General features: G+C 45.3%; 1 protein-coding gene across 1 annotated transcript in view; it reads left to right on the top strand.

Annotated features, from left to right (window-relative positions):
* LOC114773594 (uncharacterized) overlaps positions 1-9,173 on the top strand; it is a 46,233-nt gene extending 37,060 nt beyond the window's left edge. The window contains exons 3-4 of the mRNA XM_028965880.1: positions 4,652-4,782; positions 4,931-9,173. Of these exons, the coding sequence (XP_028821713.1) occupies positions 4,652-4,782; positions 4,931-8,477 (3,678 nt within the window). The 3' untranslated portion in view covers positions 8,478-9,173. The remainder of the gene's footprint in view (positions 1-4,651; positions 4,783-4,930) is intronic.
* Positions 9,174-19,480: the final 10,307 nt, after the last annotated feature.

Raw genomic sequence — 19,480 nt, 5'->3', positions numbered from 1 at the left:
GTTATGAGGAGCTGTTGGGCAGCATACAGACGCTGCTGCATTGACGTGGACTCTGAGCCTTACCTTTATATGTAGTTGCAGTTGGTGGCAGTCGGCACACGCCTGCGGGTTTGTTTCCGTTTATCCCTGTCCATTTTGTGGCCTTTTTTTTTTGTGATTATTAATAAATCCCTTTTTGTGTCAAAATGTCCTTCGCCTTGGCTTCCTTCCTCCCGCAGCCTGTGGTTGTGACCATTTATAACTATGCACAGCAAAAACAGAGCAGTTCAAGATGCATTTCACTGCATGTTGTACTGCTATAGCTACGCATACGGCAAATACGAATCTGGAATGCCTTTTTAGGTTAACCTAAATGAATCACGTGGATTCGACTTAATATTTTCATGTTTCCAACCGAAACGCATGAAAATATTAATACGGTTTCCGATTGATTCTGATTTAATTTAATAACAGAACCTAAAGTCAACTGGTTGAGAACTTTGGGGAGATACTGGAGGTACAATTTCTCAGGCCATAGTGTTACCCTCGCACATTGCAGTGTTGCTAAAGTCATTTATTTTAACATCCCAAATAAAGATTTTACAATCAATAGATATTTACAGCAGATATCGGCACCTTACTGATCACTTGTATTGATCAGAGCCTAGCGAGATAAAAGGCTGTCTTATTTATTCAGCCCAGCAGCAGCTGAGATCGCCGCTCATTCTGTACCCAGTCCTCAAAACGTCCCACACCAGCGGATTTTGCAAAAAGGAGAGGTGTTCTTACACAACGCAATGATCCGTCCTCTCATCGCTCGTCTCCAGCGTTGCAGGGTGACAACGTGTCAACAGCTGACAGATAGAAATCTGAGTTGCGTTTGCCTTCAAAAAAAATGCAAATGAGCAATCTGCCAGCGCCGTTGAGCAAGCATCTAGCCGACAAAAATGTGCTGGATTCCCAGGGTTGGGCTCCAGCTTGGCTGGGGTTGACTGATGTATGTCACTGTGGTTGTGGTTAAATTGGATTTTTTTGGTGGTGGTGTGACTCCATCACACAGACAGGATGAATTTTCCTGGTGCTATTTGGACATCCCTAAAGTCAGATATATGACACTTGGTGTCTTTGTGGCAACATTTCTATTTACGGTATTTATCGGACACCCTGTTCCAGAGCACCTTACAATCAGTAGTTACTGGGACAGTCACAATGGGCTCCTGGTAGGCTCCTCCCACCCCATCTGAAACCTTTGATTCGCCTGGTAGCCTCCAACCCACCAGTGAGCTTAAGACGTGTCTCAGAGGGATTTGGGTAGAAATATGCAAATGAGACGTGTATAAGGTAAAGTGGGTTTAGGAGAGGGAAGGCTACTAATTAGGATGAATGTCAGCGGGTTACACTGCAGCTCAGCCTCTTCTTCAGCACCTTCGGGACACATTAGGCTATGTCCAAAATGCAGGTTTTAAATCACCAGACGCAGTGTGGCGTGAAAGGAGGAATGGAGGATGATTCTCGCTATCATGGAAATGGTGGAGAATGGCAGCAATGCCGCAGCCTCTGGAGACTCGGCTGATCAGGGCATTTCACTTCCTTCGCTGACAGCGTCTGGGGATTTTACCAACATGGTCATCTGACATAAATCTCTAAAGAGACTGTGCAGTCTGCTCTGATTTTGGACTGGTCTGGTTCTGGTCTGGTTCTTAATGGTCTGCAACAATAATTCAATATAAATAATATTTAGCTAATTGTAAGATTTTTAAAATATACTGAACATGATGTTTTACTGCTTTGGATCTAAAATAAAAGGGATTTGTGTATTAAAGAGCGTGAAATGAAAGAATTAGCAGTTGGATGTATGTTCGCGTTTGTGTGTCTGTGTGATACCATGCAAAGCCACATTGCGAATGAGGAAATTCTGCATGTGGGCATAAACAAAACCCAGTTCAGATAAAAACCCAGTTCACGTAGGTGGATCTGGCATGAACCCATTAGAGTCCCGCTTCGTGTCACCCGATTTCCAAAAAGCTTTTCATTTGCACAGTATTTATGCAGAAATTAAGCAAATTGAGTTTTAATGAATGCGGACAATTGCTGACAGATTATCAAGTGCTGTTCATAATTTTGTCACTTTGTAATTCATTTAACCTTGAACCCTTTCATTATATTTCATTATAATTTCTGTTTATTAACAGAAAAATAATGTATAGCAAACGTAGTTGTTGGGGATGCAGGTGACAGTGTATTTCTTGGTGACGGGGTCCCAAGACCGGCTAAATGGGGCGTGTTGCATCAGGAAGGGCACCTGGTGTATACGTTTGCCAAATGTTTGTGTGGACAACCACACCGGGGTGGTGGTAGCCTAGTGGGTAACACACTCGCCTTTGAACCAGAAGACCCAGGTTACTACCATTGTGTCCCTGAGCAAGACACTTAACCCTGAGTTGCTCCAGGGGGGACTGTCCCTGTACCTACTGATTGTAAGTCGCTCTGTATAAGGGCGTCTGATAAATACTGTAAATGTAAATGTAAATGATTCACTGTAGCCCTAACAGGAGTAGCCGAAAGGCAAGCCAGTGCTCTCTCCTCGTGTCAGCGTGGGTCTCCTCCAGGTACTCCGGTTTACTCCCATCATCCAAAGGCCCTCAAAATCCATTCTGCACCACCAAATGAATTATAGAATGACAAAATCCCAGGATGGGTTTCAGAAAGGGGTAGAGTCTCACGAGGGCTAAGGAGCTGTACCATGGGGCATTATTTACAGTGAAACGACATAAAAGAAACCAACCAGACATTCAATACAAATAAACACATAATACAGAGGCCTAACAAAGGGAGGGACTAACAACAAACCAACACACAGGCAATGAATCTTATACACAGCAACTTAATCAAAACCAGACAACTAAAACCACAGGGCGAGATCTCTAGCAATGATCCCAGTCTGAGGTCTCATTTTAAATCTTGTGGCAGCCAATTATTCAGCAGCAGGCGGAGTCGTTAGGCAGGAAGCTCCTCCCACTACGGCAACCTGAAAGAGACACACACACAAAATCAAAACTCTACTCTATTGCATATAAAGAAAAACCATGAAACGAACTATACCAAGTTTAGCTGGTGTGTCTTGAGTGTCTTCTTTAGACTGGGTCTGATGTCATCTGGTCACAAGTTACAGAACAGAAATGACAAACTGAATTTTTTACTGATTTATGAACACTCTCCACCCAGCATATTATGGACTTCCCTAAAACCTGCTCCACTCAGGCTCAGTGCTCACTTTCTCTCCTCCAATAAAACTGCCAGGCTGCTTCTGGCTAAATGTGGAGGCAGGTTAACGGGTTTGATGGAATCCGTGGGCTCCAGATGATTCCGTATTTCTAAAAATGAAAACAAATGAGTCCTACTTTCAATGCGTTACAATAGATGTGGCATGTGAGGCTTGTTTGCTTGTGGAAGATCAAGTATGTCCCAAGGATTTACAGAAATAATCACTGTACATGCCTGCTTCAATCCGCATAAGCAACTTGGTCTTCTCGGGAAGCAGGGAAAGTCAGCTGGCCAATGGCACCACCCTCTGGGTCAGACCATTTGGAACAGTTCACCAGATCACAAGGTCCTTTTCTCCGGGGACCTTCTCATTGTGTGGATCTTTTCATTTCAGTAGGCTTCCCTAATGTAATGTGAACATTATTGATCATTTGACTGATTCTTTTGTTGTTTAATATCCGTCCATTGGAGGGATTTTTACAAACACAAAATCTGAAATAAGATTGACAGCATACAAGCTAAGAGACTAAAGGCAGGACGATGTTTGCTGCCTGTCACTCCAGTTCTGCATTAATTAGCAATTTATCATTACAAAAGAAGGAACATTCTTCACTTCCCCTTGAATGATTCATGGACGATCTACTTCTCCATTGGATGAAACATTTATTAGTGTGACAGATGTTCTTTTAGCATTTTAAATGATCTAACTCTCCAAAATGCACGCGTAACTGATGCATGACTGAAGGGCTGAAGGGCTCACACACACACAAGTGGGATTTTTAAAGCCAATTATACACTCCATACTCTCATCTGTCCATCATCATCAGCTGTGTGTGTGATCATATTTCCCATGATTCAGTGAGACAGCCGAGCGTGGGAGCCGTTTTCAGACAAGAAACAAGAGCGGCAGCGGCAAAGAGTGAGACAAAGGGGCGGAGACATCAATTTCTACTCATGTCAGACATGCAGCGTCTCACAGAACATGTTCATATTTATTCATCAGAGTTTTTATTTAGCATTGCAGCCTGCAGACCTGCCTCAGAACTGCATATTAAATCTGTGGTGTGTGTGTGTGTGTGTGTGTGTGTGTGTTCTGTCTGATTGAACAGAAGTAAAGGTATAAACTGTTTGTTTCTGCATTTTAGTTTTGTGCTTGAAACCATTCAACGTTGTGTGTGAATTTAAAACAGGAGCCTTTATTCACAGCCGTGACACACTTACACACACACACACACAAGAAAAGTTGAATGATGTGAGTTTATGTTTGAGGGCTTTCTATTGTTGAAGGCAATCATGATTGGTAGTAGTGATACTGATTGAAGTCGCTCTGGATAAGGGCGTCTGATAAATGTCCATTTTTATTTAAAGCTGAATCTGTGTGTGTGTGTGTGTGTGTGTGTGTGTGTAGCGGCTGAAAGAACTGAAGCAGAGGGAGTTTGCGCGGAACGTTGCCTCCAAGTCCTGGAAGGATGAGAAGAAGGAGGAGAGGGAACTAAAACGCCTGTACCAGCTCGCTCAGCTCAGGCAACAGAGAGACAAGTAAAGCACACACACACACACACACTCCCCATACCTGCATTCAATCATTTATACAAATAGAATTTGCGTGTGTGTGTATGTTGACTTGCATATAAAATATGGACATTTGAACGCACACACAATAACATCTCTGCTGTTTTAATTTCAGGGAGAGATGTACAGGAGAGATCTGCTCCGGAACGTCGACAGAATCCCCCCGGGTGAGGAGACCATGGCGCGGCCCCGCCCGACTCACATCCCTCCCCACCGACTCAGCGTATGGGACTCCGCCCACTTCTCCCACACCCCTACGTAGGCACCCACGGGGGTGTGCAGCGACACCGCGACTGGGCGTGTCTTTTGGTTTCTCCCGGCGTGCCGCACTCAAGCTGGATTCCTGCGCGTCCGTCTTCTCCGACGACGAGATCCAGGCGACTGGCAGGAAGCAGCGGCTCTACTCCCCGCCCCCCTCACCTGGACACAGGCTCCGCCCCCCACGCCTGGAGGACAGCAGGGAACAAAGTGTCTGCCCAGGGCGGAGCCAGTGCACACACACTCCGGGCCTGGGAGTGAAGAGACAGCTGTTCCTCCGCCACCGTGACATCGTCAGGCATCTGTCTCCTCCCGGAGACGCCTCGTTTGTCAGCGTCACGGCGAAAGATGGAGCGACGTCGCTCAGGTGGCCGACGGCGCTGCTGCGCTTCACACACACGGAACCGCGCGTCGCGTACAGCTGCAACCCAGGATGCTCTCACACACACGCACAGCATGGCGCTGCCGGCGGCATCACACACTCATCAACACTTCACTCGGATTCACAGACACACGCAGACCTCACACGGGGTGACAACACACTCACGGCATCAGAGCTCCAAACCCAGACGGCCAATCATGAAACAGAGAGGATGCAAGGGGCAGGACCAGAAATCCAACCAACCAGTCAGAAGGATCAAGACGAGTTAACTACCGTGGCAGGACCAGAAATCCAACCAACTAGTCAGAAGGATCAAGACGAGTTAACTACCGGGGCAGGACCAAAAATCCAACTAACCAGTCAGATGGATCAAGACGAGTTAACTACCGGGGCAGGACCAAAAATCCAACTAACCAGTCAGATGGATCAAGACGAGTTAACTACCGGGGCAGGACCAGAAATCCAACTAACCAGTCAGATGGATCAAGCCGAGTTAACTACCGGGGCAGGACCAGAAATCCAACCAACCAGTCAGATGGATCAAGACGAGTTAACTACCGGGGCAGGACCAGAAATCCAACCAACTAGTCAGAAGGATCCAGTCAAGTTAACTACCGGGGCAGGACCAGAAATCCAACTAACCAGTCAGATGGATCAAGCCGAGTTAACTACCGGGGCAGGACCAGAAATCCAACCAACCAGTCAGATGGATCAAGACGAGTTAACTACCGGGGCAGGACCAGAAATCCAACCAACTAGTCAGAAGGATCCAGTCAAGTTAACTACCGGGGCAGGACCAGAAATCCAACTAACCAGTCAGATGGATCAAGCCGAGTTAACTACCGGGGCAGGACCAGAAATCCAACTAACCAGTCAGATGGATCAAGACGAGTTAACTACCGGGGCAGGACCAGAAATCCAACCAACAAGTCAGATGGATCAAGACGAGTTAACTACCGGGGCAGGACCAGAAATCCAACCAACTTGTCAGAAGGATGAAGCTGAGCTAACTACCGGGGCAGGACTAGAAATCCAACTAACCAGTCAGATGGTTCGACAGGAAGTCGAGCTAACTACCGGGGCAGGACCAGGCATCCAATCAGAAGTCCAACCCCATCAACAAACACAACTGTCCGACCAGCACGAGGTGCACAAGGTAAAGTTAAAAAGAAAATCGATGAATCGCCGACATGCTTCAAAAGTGAAGAGGCGGCGAGACACCGGCGAGAAACACTGGCGACCAGGAGGTGGTGTTCAGGGTGATGGCGTTCGGCAGCAGACAGGTGGAGCCTGGGAGCCCGAGGTCCAGGCAGGTGCAGCGCTGGCCGGACGCTGCCGAGAAGGCCGTGGAAAGAAGAGGAAGCCGGAGAGCGTGGAGGACAGGTGCTCGAAGGAAAGCGGCGTGGCTCAGCACGGTCTGAGGAGCGTGGTGATAAAGATGCTCTCCGTGCCATCAAGCAGGAAGAGGAAGCGGCGACGGATGAACAAGGCAGCTGATCGAGTACCGGCGGAGAAGGACGGACCCCACCGCTGGCCCTGGGGCTTCCACGTCTACGCCTGGGACAAGAACCACCTGGACTGGGGGGGACACAAAGAAAGTAACCGCGGTACGATGTCCAGAGCCATTTCAGATGATGACTCCTCATCCTGGAGGAAAGATATGCGGCAGCTTCGCTCCTACGTTAGAGTTCCCTGGAAGACTGGGGCTTACAGCTCAGCAGTTGGTCACCATGAAACCTACAACCACACGAAGAGGCAGTACCCAGCATGGCACCGGAAAGTCAGGCAGAGGTGCATTGTGGGATTGCATGGACGAAGCAGGATGAGGGACGAGTGGGAGGAGAGAAGCGGATCTAGCTCGGACAGGCAGTGGGGCGGCAGCCCATCCCCCTCCCAGGAGAGGGGAGGATTCGCCTCTTCAAGCCCCAGAGACGTGAGCCTAGACTGGGCAGATGTGCGGCCGAGCCCCCTCTCTTCTCAAAGCCCCATCTCCTCCTGCTCCACCAACGTGTCGGAACTCAGCACAGACGGGAGCAGCTCGGCCCGCTTCAGGCTGTCCCCGTGTTCCAGGACGCGACGGACCCACCGAGGGCTGGTGGGAGATAAGCCAATCAGAGGCGCACGATTGCGCTCTGTGTCCAGCGATAAGGACTGCCGGCCCGACGGCCCGGTGGCGCAGGCCAGGTCGGGTCCAGCAGGTGCTGACGCAAGGTTGTCCCGGCTCCATCAAGACCACGAGTCTTCCCCCGCCCACAAGCGAACACAACCGGCCTCTGAGAGCAGACACGTCCTCTCCAAAAACAAGCACGTGTCCAAACACATGCCGGCATTACCACTCATAGGAAAACGTCCAGCTGTGAGGCGCAGAGCCACTCGTCCTGCGTCCTGGCACAGTTCGGGACACTCGTCCCAACATTCCGAGCTCCAGAGGCTCGGAGCCGATGCCTCTAACTCCTCTGCACCTCAGGCGACCCCAGAGGAACAAACCACCACATTCTGTAAAACCCAACAGCGGGAGGACAGCATCGTGTCCAATGAGCACCAATCAGGGAACCTCAGAAGCTCCACCCCTCCCCTGACAGAGCAGCCAATCACGTTCACGGCAGAGGAGGTGGAGAAGTACAGGCTTCTCCAAAAGCAGGCCAGAGAGCACATGGAGATTCAGCTGCAGCAGGACAGCAAGGTGGAGATGCCCACTGTGGCTGCCCCATATCCTCCCGTTCCTCCCCTCCACCATGACCACACCATCCTTCAGCAGCATCCTCCACCCTTCACCTCCCTCACCCTCCGCCCCGCACTTCTCCCCGCCCACCCAGCCACGCTGTGGACGTCCCACCCTCCTCTTCGGCTGGTCCAAGCCACGCCCCTCCACCCGCTGCTCCTCCACTCTCCACTTCCTGTGGGGTCCCTGCTGTCATCGCTGCTCGCGTACTCTCACACGCGCACCCTGCACCTCCGTCCACTAATACAGCCCCTCTACGGCCGCCATGAAGTAGCAATGCACCCTGGGCCACTGAGCTAGTCCCTCTCTTACACACACACACACCGAGGACAGCAAGACATGTTGGACCTTGTTTTCACTCACTTCTGTAAAGTGGACTTAGAGATGGATGCATGTGATTTTTCTTTGTTCTACCTGCACAACACAGTTCATTTGCATATCACACAGTTTATGCAAATCCGCAGCCAATCGGTGAGCTCCGTCAGTCCCGGAGGGTCATGGAACCAGAGACACTGGCACCTGCAGATAAAGAAGAGCAGGCTGGGCCTGGAACTTTCCCGCCAGCGCGCAGGATTTCAGGATCAACACGTCCTCAGAGTGCAATAATATTTTTAATGGCCGTTCACACGCAGGAAGTCATATTTCCGTACTGTAATTTGTATTGTTTGTGTGGCCGAAGTAAAAAGATTAAAACCAACGTTGGTTAACAGAGTCAGGATGAGTGATTTAGGGAATAAGTTGTTTCCGCCGTCTGATGTGAGGGTTCTGCTGACGGTGTCAGTCACGGCCAACCGTGCTGTACGTTCATCCTAATTAACTCTCCCCGGGACCAACTCGGCACACACACACACACACACACACACACATGAAAGGGGAATTGGTTAACCTGAAATCCCCATGGCCCAATCAACCCCCTTCCACTATATTTACCCGCATGTTTATTCATCTGTTTATGTAAAAGCATTTGCGTCACATGAGAAGATCCAGGGAATATTCCAAACACCCGAGCCAGTGGGAGTGGATTGGGGATTGGGGAATTCTGGGATGACAGTCTGATCACCTTTTAATCTTTTATCCTCCTATTGTGTTCATCTCTGGCGCTGGTGGATGGAGATCAAGTAGATAGAAGTAGAAGGCAGATAGATTTATCTGAATCTCTTCTAATTATTACTAAATTACTTAACAATCTAATTATTAATTATTAATTAATAGTTTAAAGTGCTGTCTAAACTCCTCTCTGTTCTTCATTTATTGGTTATTTATTTCTTTTAAGTATATGTGGGCTCCAGGCTTTTCCCCAAAGTTATAACGTTAGGCAGAACATGCCTTGGACAAGACTCTCATCGATCAATCTTTATTATAAAATAATAAACATATCATCAATCAATCAAGCAATCTTCATTTACATGGCGCAAAGCTCCTGACAATTAGAATAGTGCTCAAGGCCCTAGATGAGCAAGCCAGAGGCAACAGTGGCAAGAAAAAAAAACTCCATCTAATTGGAAGAAACCTTGAGAGGAACCAAAACTCAGGAATATCTGAACAGAGTGGACTACCTGAGCCACTGAAATTTGGAAAATTTCTAATTCACTCCTGAAAGTGAGAATCATTCTTTCACACGCTCACACCTATGGATAATTCAGAGTCAGGTAGTGTCCATGCGTCTGGACGGTGGGAGGACACCGGAATGGGGAGACCATACAAGCTCCGCCCCCATAATGTCTGGGGGATTTGAGAATTCACAACCTATCTAAGTTGTAATGCTTATGTTTATTTTGAAGGATTTTATTCATTGATTTTTTTCCAGAACAGAACAGGAGATAGACATGAACAAATACAATACAAAAAAGAAGGCGGCTAGTAATTTGAAATTAACAACAATACTGAAGACCATCTGTTAAGAAATGTCTCTTCTCTTAAATGCAGAGCTGCCGTTATCTTCTCCAAGCCAAATTTTTTTTATTCCTATATTTGATAGAAAAAAGCATAAGAAACATCAGGAAGGAGAAATTTGCCAAATGCCATAGGTGTGACTGCAGGACTGGTAATAAATTTCCCATTATGATGGTCTGTAGAAGGATATATTGGCTGTTTAGAAGATAACTAGTCCATTCTTGCTGGTGAATCATCAGTTAGTGGACCGGTGACTTGTCTGAATATGCCTCTAGGCTCAATTTGGACTGGGACGTGTTTCTTATGAGTGATTTCACTGCTGGATACAGGTCGTATGGCGGCATGAGAACAACCCAGGTGAGATGTTCATCATATTCATAAATGAGTAGATATGTCTTCTTTAGCCTGTAATATTGACACTGAGATACATGACCAGGTTTATGGTTATTATATAGAACACAAGCTGCATCAAACCCAAACTATTTCTTTATTTGAGTTCAGTCTGGTTCAGTCTGAGCCCAGTTATATGTTCTGAGGAACATCATCTCCTCCCTGCCGTCTGGAACATTTCCGTGGACTAAGAGATTCTCTGCTTCTTGTCCTTCAGCGGAGATGTTTGGACGGTGTTTGTCCTTGAGTATAAAGGACAGAGCAGCTGAAGGTTGCCAAAATAAAGAACTGCAATGCGGTGGGACTGAATGCAGTGTAGGTTCGTGTGCAGACGTTTGTTTTCTGACCTTCTTTCGTTTGGTTCTCTAAAAAAAACAACAACTGAAAGATCTAAACCTCCAGCTTTTTATTTTGGACAAATTCGGGGATGATGATCAAACATGAGTGAGGACACTGTGCAGGGTTCCAGTGACTGGAATTACTGGCCCTTCGGTTATTTTTCGGTTTTTGTTATTGTGACCTTGGTAAGGCTGGTTGAAGCCGGTGGGCTGGTGTAGGGGTGCAGTGAGGTTCAACATCCAGAGCACAGAATTCTGTGACTTTGGCTTCTTTGTTACCGTGGACAACAACATATGTCATGAAGCAGACCAAGAGAAACAAAAAGTACCAGACTTGACGCCAAAAGCATGATGGGATGAATGTATGTTAATGGTGCTAAAATTCCTTTCCCACCAAAGCCACCAGCTGTCACTGCATTGTCGGAAGGAAGGTGTGGTTACAGATGGGAATGAAGTGATAGATGTCCCTCAACATGACCTGATCTCAGAGATTCTTGGTCTGAATTCAAGAGCACGGTGGATGGATTTTTGCTTTTATTTCTTTAAAAAAAAGTGAAGTCATACACAGCAGCGCAGCACACGGTGCACACAGTGAAATTTGTCCTCTGCATTTAACCCATTACCCTTGGCAAGCAGTGGGCAGCCATGACAGGCGCCCGGGGAGCAGTGTGTGGGGACGGTGCTTTTCTCAGCGGCTCGGGATTCAGTCCCGATCGGTATTCGAACCTTCTGATTCTGTAGAACTGAATGCAATCGGTGTCCATAATTTTATAATCAGCAACGTTCGTTCTGTGCTCCAGACCACCATAATTCATGCTGCCAGTTGTTTTTATGGTTCGGCAGTGTGTGAATGAGACATTCTGGCTTTTTTTTTTTTTTGGTCCTTTCTAGGACACACAAACACTAAATGCCTCCTGGATTCTACTGAACTCAAGGTTTCTCTTCTCCAGTTACACTGCAGGTCATTTCATCCCAACAAGAACAAATGCCTGCTGATTCTGGTTCTCCCTCCCTTTCTCACTTCCTCTCACCATCTTTCTCTCTCTCTGTCAGACACACACACACACACACACACAGAGAGAGAGAGAGACCACAGCATGACTGCTGAGCTTCAGCGCTGCAGAGCCGAGACCAATTTCACCTCCTGAGGAGTATTTCACTCCCAGAACACCAAGCGCCTGACTCCATTCAACAGAGCGGCCATGCCGACCTGGCATGCACACGAAACCTGGAGAAATTCGACCACTGACACATACTGTAGGAGTTCGGCCTCGTCCACGGGGACGTCCCCACACACTGCTCCCCGGGCGCCTGTCATGGCTGCCCACTGCTCACCAAGGGTGGTGGTTAAATACAGAGAAGCAATTTTCTTTCGGGATTAATAAAAAACCTGACTGTGGCGGCTGTAAGCAGCGAGCGCTGATGGTGTACACATTTAAGAGAATTCAACTTCTGTCATTGTGAATGTGTAATTTGCGCAAATTTTGACTGCCCACTTAATACATCATGTTCCCACTACTGAAAGGGACTTATTTCTTAAAAACACTTTGACTAAATTAATGTCACTATTCCGCAGAAAGCATAATTAGTCTTAAATGTTGCCTCGGCTGTCATTTTTACAGTCTAGAGGATGGCTGTGACTCTACCGGTTGCAGTAAAACCGCATCCATTCCTGTCAGGGCCAGGGCCGGTGGGCCTGTCAGGCTTGGGGCAGCGGGACGTGGGCAGGCAGAGAGAGAATCACACTGTTCTTGAAACTAGTTGGTATTAATGTGTCTTTTTTTATAGTCTTTGCGTAGTATAAAAGCGTAGTAGTAATAATAATCATACGTAACTTGCCTATGATTAACTTTCCTAAATTAACTGTTGCACAGGGGAGGAAAAAAAGAAAAGAAGACAAATGCGACAAAGAGGTAATAGTGAAATGCTGCACAATAACAAGACGATTAAATAAGAGGAAATAACGTCTCATCTCACTTTCATCAACGAAAATAAAAAGATATTTTAGTATAGTTTATATTTTCTAATAAAAAATTACTCGTCAACAAGATTATATAATAAATGAGTTCTCATCCCATGAACAGTATTTATGTTGCATCTCGTCTCATTTCCATCATTCATTTCCGTAAAGGTTCATATTTTAAAATAAAGATTTTTGTTGATGAAAGTAACACTTTACAGCGATGCACGGGGACGCCACCTACAATCTTGCCTTGGGCTTCAAAATTGTCAGGGCCACGCCCGATTGCAGATGTACGAAACTGGGTCTCGACTCAGGACACTAGTCTGGGAGGAAAACTGAGGGTCTCATAAAAACAGTGAATCAATATACCAATAGTATTTTTACAATTAATTTTTAAATATATTTATTTCCTGAAATTGTTTTATTTGATTTAATATTTCATTACAGGTTTTATTTTTTATTTTGTAATCTTTGATGCTTGAACCCAGTTAAAATTAGCCTTCTGATGCAGACAACACGCATTAAAAAATTATTACAAGCAGTGGACTAAAAAATCTGTGCTGGAAATGCCTGCCACTTATAAATACACCAAAATAATATATATCAGTAATGGAAACAAGTTCAAATACATCAACAGAGAAAGTTTTCAGTTCAGTGCCACCACTAACTGAATCAAGATGCTGGATATGATTTTTCAAGACTTTCGGTAATGAGATTTGATCCAGAGTCGATATTTGGTTAGTTAAGAAAGATTCTGTTTTTAGATCTCACTTTGTGGGAGGGGTCCACGTGTGGGGCTTTACGGATGGAACGACACTGCTGTATATGGAGCGACAGCTCGTGTGGAGAAGGTGAACATCCTCATCCCTCAGATACCAACTGCAGATCTTTGATTTGGGTTTAAACCCCTTAATCCTCTGTAATCCCCACTCTGTTCCGGCTTAAGCCCAGCGGATCAAACCCGACAAACACCCGGTTATCAGGCTGAATCTGCCTGCTACACAGCCGCACCACCCACCTCCACCTGTCTACTGGTCAGAGCAGACGCTGACGTCTGCTCCACGCATTAAAGAAATAAGAACCTGCAGTTCGTGTTGTGAATGCAGCGCTGGTGTCTGTACTGAATGTGTGTGTGTGTGTGTGTGTGTGTGATGTGTGATGGGAAACTGTGTGTGTTTGTGTGTTGGATTGGTACTTCATTGTACCTAAAAGTACTTCGTTGATTTGATTTGCTGCTCTGGTGCCTTTATATCCCCAGCCTTGGAAAGACGGTGTGTATGTATGGAGGGGGGGTTGAATGATTTGAGAATCAGTAGGTGCACATGTCGAAAAGGCAAGGGACCACTACATGATATTTATATGCAGAATCTGTTTTGAGTCTGTTTTTCCTCAAAAGAGTTCAATAATACTGAGGTTAATCTTTTCTTTCACTTAGTTTCAATTAATCACTGATCAGAGATTAAGAGTTTAATCGCTGATTTGTTAAGAACAATTTAACGCAACAAAAACTCTAATTAACATGAAGACCAGAACAACCAGCCCTTAATACGCCCTAAACTCGGTTCAACTGAATCCTAAGCGCCATAAGTTCACCCGGCCCTTGTTTCCCTGCAGTCGTCCAGGGAATCTGATGCAGGACTCCGCTGCCTCCTGCCCTCCAGCCTTCTTCAAACCACATGATTTAAAGATGACTCTGGGGACACCAGTGATCTCCAACCAAAATTCCCCATCGGACACCAATCAGGGATTGCAATTGCTTTGTGTGAAGTATCCCCATTAGCAGTTGCCTAAACTCCCTCATATGTATGTGCCAATACATGTCATTTATTATTATTATTATTATTATTTTTATAGATATATAATTTTTGGTTTGCATTGTGCCATTTTTTGTGTCACTTCTCGTGTTCCTTTTTGTGACAGAACATTGTTTTGGTGACCCAGCAGACCTATCGGGGTGTAAGAATGTATAGAGCGTGACCCCGATCAACCCCCATTTAAGACATTAGTTTAGACATTATCTATTTATGTGTATGTATCACGGCCAGGACTTATTTTATTGATTGGGTTATTTCATTTGTTTCACTTCCTTGTTCCATTCCAGATTTGACCTAAATGTGTTTGTTCGTCATAAATCATAATTAGGCAGCAACATCTGACCACCAAAGCAGAGGGGCGGAGCCATAGTAAGAAGATTCATTAGTGAAAAGCTCATCAGACCTCACATGGCAGTAACTGTTCCCAGATGGAGCTCATAACTGCAGCTAACTGATGGCTGAGGGACGTTTGTCTGTGTGCGATGAACTGCGGTCCTGTGACGTTTACGTAATTCCGCAGAGACAAACCGCACACTCCACCACCCCAGAAATAATTAAATCAACTGTTGTTGCTTTGATTTGAGTGTTTGTGGATTTTTAACACGCTCCTTCTGTTTAACACACTCGACACAAATCACACACTTTCCATGTCTGCTGACGGCTTGTGGCTGCCAGCGACAGCCAGATAGTTGCGATATGAACTAAGTTCTCTATTTAAACACACTTGTTTGGTGAATAAATTATACACTCCTGAAATTAATTCATCTGTGTGGTTTGATATTAGGCTGATGTTAATTAGTGCATAAGAAGGTCTAACATTATGCTTTGAAAATTTTTATTGTTTTTTTCTTTTTATTTGAATTGATTTCTGCATTCCACAATTTCAATTCATGAACATTTTTAGAATCTTCATCTGATGGCTCAGATACCAAGATACATAGATTACATTTTTATTAATATTAACTACAATTCTTTGGAAGTGCAGCAAACACTTGGGTTTAGTGGTAGGTGTTTACTCAAATTCACTTGCCTAATTCGTACGTATGATGTATGAGTGATTGGTACTGTAGGATTCACTGTAAGACATTTTTTGGAGGACAAAGACAAAGGAAAATCCACTAATTATATTTTGCTCTAGGAGCACATCATTGTCCTGAAAATAAAGGCTTGTTATACTGTGATTTCTTGTACCGTTTATACTTTTGTACTGATCCTGTAACTTGACAGAGGTTTTTCGTATAAATTAGACGTGAGCTGAACACATACACCCCATTCTTTAATTTCATCTGTCGGAAATCTCTCATTTGTACACAAAAATACTCTGCAATTGATATTCTGCTTGTTCTGGCAGTACTATTGGTTATCTGATTCTTGTACTGTAATTGTGGGGTAACGCGTGGGGTCCCTGCACAGTTCACTGCTTTTTTCAGGGTTTTTTTTGTTAAACATTGAAGCAACAATAATGACCACAGTAAAAGGAGGACAGATCAGGCATCACAAACCCCAGATTAAGTGTGTTTGAATAACTGACACTACCACAGCCTAAAGAGGTTTCTGTTGTATTTGTAGATCTCTCAACCTTTCCACTGCCAAACCCCACCTGAGAAACAGGGAGTACGGTCTTGACTCTTACCAGCATGGCTATAGGCTGGTTCTAAATATAAAGTCATATTAGTTTTACTAGTATACTTCTTCTAGGATCATTTCTAGGACTATCAAAACCAAATTCTTTTGTATAGCGCATCTAGCACTCTTAACATTCATCCTGGTGGTGATTACTGGTATTGACGCGGTAGAAGACTGTAATGGTCATAGAAGTGCTATGAAGGCAGTACCCCTCAATTATGGCGGGGCTACTTTGCTCCCTTTACGACAGACATGGCAACCCTCAATTCCGGTAATAATCGATGCATCGTGTTGCAGTTGTGGACAATTCTGTAATTGATGCAATCACATAAGTGATTATATCATAATGATGTTGCTTGGTGAATTTCTAGTTGCAAAGTAGTGGCAGTAGTGACTGTAGCGGCCCGAAGGACGGACTTCAGCCTCGTCCACGCGGACGTTCGAAATGAACGCCCTCTGAACGCCATACTTGCATTGCCTGACTCTGTTTAATGCTCTTTGCGGTTTAACATTCCGCATGATGCATCACAATGCATCGATAATCGGCGCATTGATAATCATACTCGAGTTGAAGCGTGAGACCAGTGAAGGTTCACACCTCTGCCCTCAATGCGCGTGCACAGTTAACAAAACGCAAATGCTTTAACTCTGTTGGTTTTACACATTAAATGTTTACAATATATCACAACAATTAATGCCGTAATTCTTGAATTTAAACCCTTTTTTTAATAAAAAAAAACTGGTATCTCTCTCCGTAAAAAAAGTAAAAACGGCACATTGCATAATACGTAAAGAGGTTTGATTTAATTGTCTTCTGTAGAGTGAACAATGCTGTCTCTGCCCATTTCCTTATCTGCAAATTAACAAATGCAGGCTGCCAGACCCTCCTCCCTCCCTTCGTCCTTAAATGAAGTCAGTTCCCCTAATAGACAAAGCGAACGGGATGAGGGTTCGAAGGAGGCGGTGGGCGTTTAAACTCATTTTAATAAAAACAACAAATTAGTATTCTGACGGGCGGCTGCAGAGTCTGCATCGTAACTCGTCTCATTTATTCTTTACAGAGGGAGCGGACAGATGCACGTATATGACGGAGCAGCGCATAAACACTCCAACATAAAGCTCAAACACCTCAACGCCGCAGCCTCTTCTCATAAACTCACTAATAATGCGTGAACACAGTCTGAAGAAAGAGGATATAAAAAAAACTGAATGTGATTAAGCAGTTCCAACACAGCATTATTTATTTTAATGAAACATGCCATTTTATTTAAATAGTACATATTTAATAGTAGTCAAACCAGTGCTGGCTTCATCTAAAAGGAGGTGCTGTGACACCGACAGGTAGATTGGCAGCTAATGTGCAAATATAAGCAGGCTGTACATGACAGGAGACCTAACGGGACCAACGGGAGTTCATTGGCCTGACGTAGGCTCACACTTCGGAAATCAGAAGAACGGCTTATTCAATAGAAAAACATCAAAAATCAAGCTTGATGTTAGCCCTAGCATATCATTATTATTATGTCAGCTAATGTACAACACAGCAGTATTTTTTTTTTTTATATATATATAAAAAATCGTTCTCCTGTTCGTGACAACACTGAGAGGCGAACATCTGAAGTTCTTGAGATGGAAAGAAGCCCAGCTTCTACTGGCCAGAGTTCCCTTCCTGATCAGGTGTTCATGTAAACTCACGCCTGGCCGGAACAAATTGCCTTCAGAAACACATTAAATTGATTTGCATCCGCCTGCGAGTGTTAATAGTCTTTCGTGTGAATTTGGATTTAGCGGCACGGCAGGAGGACGTTTTTGGGGAAGAGCGGCTAATTTAACGAGCGCGGAACCATTTCTCCGGTGTTAAGCGTTCCCTGGTGCCCGGTCAGGATGACGTCTGGAGCCTCTTAGCTTGTGTGTGTGTGAGGGTGTGTGTGTGTGTGTGTGTGTGTGTGAGGGTCGAGCCTTTCATTATAAAAACATGAAACAGACACAGAAAAAAAAATTCTGGAGAAGATACAGATGTAAGAACATAGCAATGATCATGAAACACATAGATCGTATTTTCATATTGAGGCAGAGGTTGGCCTAGTGGTTAACAAAAATGGACCCTCAATCGGAAGGTTGCCGGTTTAAATCCCAAACTGCCAAGGTGCCACTGAGGTCCCCTTAATGAAGGTACCGCACACACTGCTCCCCGGGCACCTGTCATGGCTGCCCACTGCTCACCAAGGGTGACGGTTAAATACAGAGGACACATTATGTTGTGTTATCATGTGCTGTGCTTGCTGTGGATCACAATGACAAAACCAATCACGTTCACTTGTGATTCACTAATGATTATTCAGATCATCTCACAAGATTACTTGCGTTAAATCGCTGACCATCGGTGTTGGTAGTGGGCGTGGCCATGTTTGTGACGTCCACTGACACACCCTGAGGAGATGAGGAGATGGTCCTTCTCTTTTCTCCCCATCAAGCCTCGTAAGAGTCTGAAGTGTTAGTTGACAATGCTTTATTTAGATTTTTGTCCCCCATTTCATTGGAGCCACGTCCACAGCCTTCATACTCACCTGTCCTCAGTTTTTGCATGTGTCCTTGGACAGTTAAACAGCTACCTGTAACGCTTGTGTACAGTTGCATGTTGGCAGAATGACCATGACTGCTTCTGTGGGTTTCCTCGACTTCCTTTTACCTCTGATTACAGCCGTGTCTCCTGATGTCTTATTTACATTTACATTTACGCCTTACAATCAGTAGTTACAGGGACAGTCCCCCCCTGGAGACACTCAGGGTTAAGTGTCTTTCTCAGGGACACAATGGTAGTAAGTGGGGTTTGAACCTGGGTAAATTAAAAAAAGAAATGAAAAAGAATCTAAAAACTTGACGCATCATAGTTTTTGAACCGGAGGAGCATTCGTAATCTTGTCTTCCTCAACATTCCCAGAAAAGAATGTCCTGCTGAGGCACAGATGTGGCCGTCTCCTCCACCCCGAGCAGCGCATGTCCGCTGCACGGCCGCAAAATCAATTTGGCTCCACTGTGACGGGGACGCCTTTCTCCGCAGTGGGACCCATTACAGCAGCCTGGCCAGGTGCTGCTGAACACGAGCCGTGCTGGATCCTCGGTCCGGCAGCACCGGGACACCGGGAGACAGCTGGGAGCGTGCACACGACATTCTGAAATCAGATATGTATTGATTTGAATGAGCTTTCTGATTGGTGTGCAATTATTTCTGACACCCAGAAGAGGAACTCTAATAAAGTTTTTGTAGACAAAAGGGGA

This window comes from Denticeps clupeoides, unplaced genomic scaffold, assembly GCF_900700375.1.
Source record: "Denticeps clupeoides unplaced genomic scaffold, fDenClu1.1, whole genome shotgun sequence".
NCBI lineage: Eukaryota > Metazoa > Chordata > Actinopteri > Clupeiformes > Denticipitidae > Denticeps > Denticeps clupeoides.
This window is presented reverse-complemented; position numbering and strand designations above follow the sequence as displayed.